This window comes from Chrysochloris asiatica, unplaced genomic scaffold, assembly GCF_000296735.1.
Source record: "Chrysochloris asiatica unplaced genomic scaffold, ChrAsi1.0 scaffold00033, whole genome shotgun sequence".
Lineage (NCBI taxonomy): Eukaryota > Metazoa > Chordata > Mammalia > Afrosoricida > Chrysochloridae > Chrysochloris > Chrysochloris asiatica.
In genome coordinates, this window is record NW_006408551.1 from 866,493 (window position 1) to 870,169 (window position 3,677).

The 3,677-nt window shown below is 34.6% G+C and overlaps 1 protein-coding gene across 1 annotated transcript; it reads left to right on the forward strand.

Annotated features, from left to right (window-relative positions):
- Positions 1-508: 508 nt before the first annotated feature.
- Positions 509-1,441, forward strand: LOC102837297 (olfactory receptor 6C2-like). The gene has a single exon (XM_006859386.1). It carries the CDS (start codon positions 509-511, stop codon positions 1,439-1,441), a length of 933 nt encoding a protein of 310 aa, XP_006859448.1.
- Positions 1,442-3,677: the final 2,236 nt, after the last annotated feature.

A 3,677-nucleotide genomic window follows, 5' to 3' on the forward strand; every position in this document is an offset into this window, starting at 1 on the left:
TATATTTGCACTTTATTAAGAACAAATGTTTAAAGAGTCCTGGTGTTAATATGCTGCACCTCAAGGTCAGTTTGAAAAGCAAAGTCAGCAGTTGAAGCTCACCAGCCGCTCCTTGGAAACCCTATGGTTGCTTTGAGTCTGAGACAACTCAATAGCACTTAACAACAACAGCCTATTAGTTAGGAAAACATTGATCTTACAAAATAAGGGAAAATCAAATCCTTAATTTAAATAAGATAAAAAATATATTGGGAAGAAAATGTGATATAAAGGAAGAATCAGTAATACACTGATATGTAGTATAGATAAATCAATATTATTTTTTTTATATCCTGAAATAATCAAAAGTCATACAACTATGGAACTTACATTACTAGTGTATTGATATTATTTATAAAAATTTTAGTGTGATAGTTTGCCTATTTATTTACTACCATCAGTTTCCACTCTAGTAATATAAAATATTTTTTATCTTAAATGCAGATTGACTAGAACTCAGAAGGTCATGATGAAAAACCACACAATAACATTTATCCTTCTGGGACTTACAGATGACCCACAGCTGAAGGTTGTGATTTTCGTCTTTCTATTTCTCACATACATGCTGAGTATAACTGGGAACTTGATGATCATCTCTCTCACCCTCATTAATTCGAACCTTAAAACTGCCATGTACTTTTTCCTGCAAAATCTCTCCTTCTTAGAAATCTCATTTACATCTGCATGTATTCCCAGATATCTGTACAACATATCAACAGGTGACAAGACAATCACATATGACAATTGTGTAGTGCAAGTATTTTTTACTGATCTCTTTGCCATTACAGAATTTTTTCTGCTGGCCACTATGTCCTATGACCGATATGTAGCCATCTGCAAACCCCTACATTACATGACCATCATGAACAATAAAGCCTGTAAAAGACTCATTCTTGGTTGCTGGACAACTGGTTTATTGATTCTAGTTCCCCCACTTAGTCTGGGCCTAAATCTAGAATTCTGTGACTCTACTGTCATTGACCATTTTATCTGTGATGTGTCCCCTCTCCTAAAGATCTCATGCTCAGAAACATGGCTCATAGAGCAGGTGGTGATAGTCTGTGCTGTGTTGACCTTTATTATGACCCTCATATGTGTTGCTCTGTCCTATGTATACATCATCAAGACCATTCTACGCTTCCCTTCTGCCCAGCAAAGGAAAAAGGCATTTTCAACCTGCTCTTCCCACATGATTGTGATTTCTATCACCTATGGAAGCTGTATCTTCCTCTATGTCAAACCCTCAGCAAAGAATTCAGTGGCCATCAATAAGGGAGTATCAGTCCTCACAACTTCTATTGCTCCTATGCTAAACCCCTTCATTTATACCCTGAGGAACAAACAAGTAAAACAAGCCTTTAATGACTCAGTCAAAAGAATTGTATTGTTCTTAAAGAAGTAAAGAAAATTGCTAATGTATAGAAATTACATTTTTATAAAAAGATTAGAAATTCCTATGCTGTGTCTTTAAATGTTCATTCCTTTCCATTCTAGTAAGGGAGTTTTATCAGGACAACATTTCTCGATAAGAGAATATATTACATTCCAGGCAGATAGACATTGACTTCATGCCCAACTAACTTAACGAACCTGCAAACAGAATCAACCAGGATCAATAAGTTCACCTTAATAGGTATTTTGAACTGAGTGTGTTTATTGCCCATTGCAATGCTAGCTTGTATAGGGCCTTGGTGATTCTGGGCACCATTCCAGTTTACTTTACTTTTGACTTACAATAATTCATTAGGGAGAAATAATGGTTTAGGGCCAGTAGGCTTAGTATTTAAAATGAACTTTTAGTCTTGAAGTAATAATACTATTAAGGGAGATCTTGGCAACTTGATTACGATGATTACAGCAGTTTCTACTGAGAGAATCACTAGAGACTTGTTACTTTTTTTATCATCTGTAATAAAGAATTTAAAGAGGTACTTTATATTCATTTCAAAAAGAGTTTAATTGAAACTTGAGAAAGTTAAACAATGTTACTGACAGAGACTGGGGGAAGCATGATACAAATCATTTTTTATTTAACTCAAAAGTTAATTTATACAGTATGTGATGCTCCAATGATACACATTTCATCATTATGATCTCCTCAAGGGACCACTTAGGAAAGCATATATATACAGAATACAATATTTTTAATTCATGAAAACAGAAAAAAATATGTGATTTTTGAGAGAAAACAAAATTCCAAATATTATATATTATTCTAATTCATAATATTTATCATAGGAGAATATTTTCTATACTTAACATTTAGATTTACCAAAATATATCTTGTGCTTTAACATAGAACAGAGAAGAAAAAAGTGATTGGAATTTAAATGTGATTTCAGTTGCATAGGTACACTCTGCTGCTAAGATACCTAAGAAATGAATTATCTATTAATTGCATATGTGATTAGATTGTTACTGTTATTAGGTGTCATCGAGTCAGTACCAACTCATAATGAACCTATGCACAACAGAAAAAAATACTTCCTAGTCCTGCACCGATCTCACAATCATTGTTACACTTGAACCCATTGATGCTGTCACTGTGCCAATCCATCTCATTGGGGGTCTTTCTCTTTTTCTCCAAACCTCCACTTTACCAAGCAACAGTCCTCTAGAGACTGTTCCTTACTGATAATATGTCTGAAGTATGAGAGCCAAAATCTGGCCATTATGGTTTCCAGGGAGCATTTTGGCTATTCTTCTTCCAAAGCAAATTTGTTTGTTCTTTTGGCAGTTCATGGTACTTTCAATATTCTCCTCCTTCACCATAACTCAAATGCATCAATTCTTTCGGTCTTCCTTATTCACTGTCCGGCTTTCACATGCATATGAGGTTATTAAATATACCTGGGCTTTGTCAAGTTCATCTTAGCCCTCAAACTGACATCTTTTCTCATCAACACTTTAAAGAGATCTCATGCAGCAGGTTTTTATAATGCAGCACATTATTTGAATTTTTTAACTGCTGCTTCCATGAGTATTGATGTCTGATCCGAGCAAAATAAAGTCTTTAACAGCTTCAATCTTTTCTCTATTTATCTTGATGTTATTTTTGGTCCAGTGGTAAGGATTTTTGTTTGCTTTATACTGAAGCACAATCCATATAGAAGGTTGAGGTCTTTGATCATGATCAATAAGTATTTAAAGTCCTCTTCAGTTTCATCAAGCATATTGCAGGTTGTTAATGAATCTTCCTCCAATCCTGATGCCACATTCTTCATAATATAGTCCAGTTTCTTGGATTATGTGCTCAGCATAAAGACTGAATAAGTATAGTGAAAGAACACAACCCTGGCGCACAACTTTCCTAATTCTAAACCATTCAATGTTCCCTTGTTAAGTTTGAACAACTGCCTCATTGCCTATGTACAAGCTGCTCATGAGCACAATTAAGTATTCTGGAATGTTCATACTCCACAATGTTGTCGATAGCATGATCCACACAATCAAATGTCTTTGCATAGAAAACAAAACACAGGTAAACATCTTTCTTGTCTTTTCTTTCAGCAAAGATCCATCTGTTATCAGCAATTATATCTCTCATTCAATGTCCTCGTCTGATTTCTGATAGAACCTCTGGCAGTTTCCTAGCAATTATTCCTTCAGTCATTTTTTTAGCAAAATTTTACTTGCAT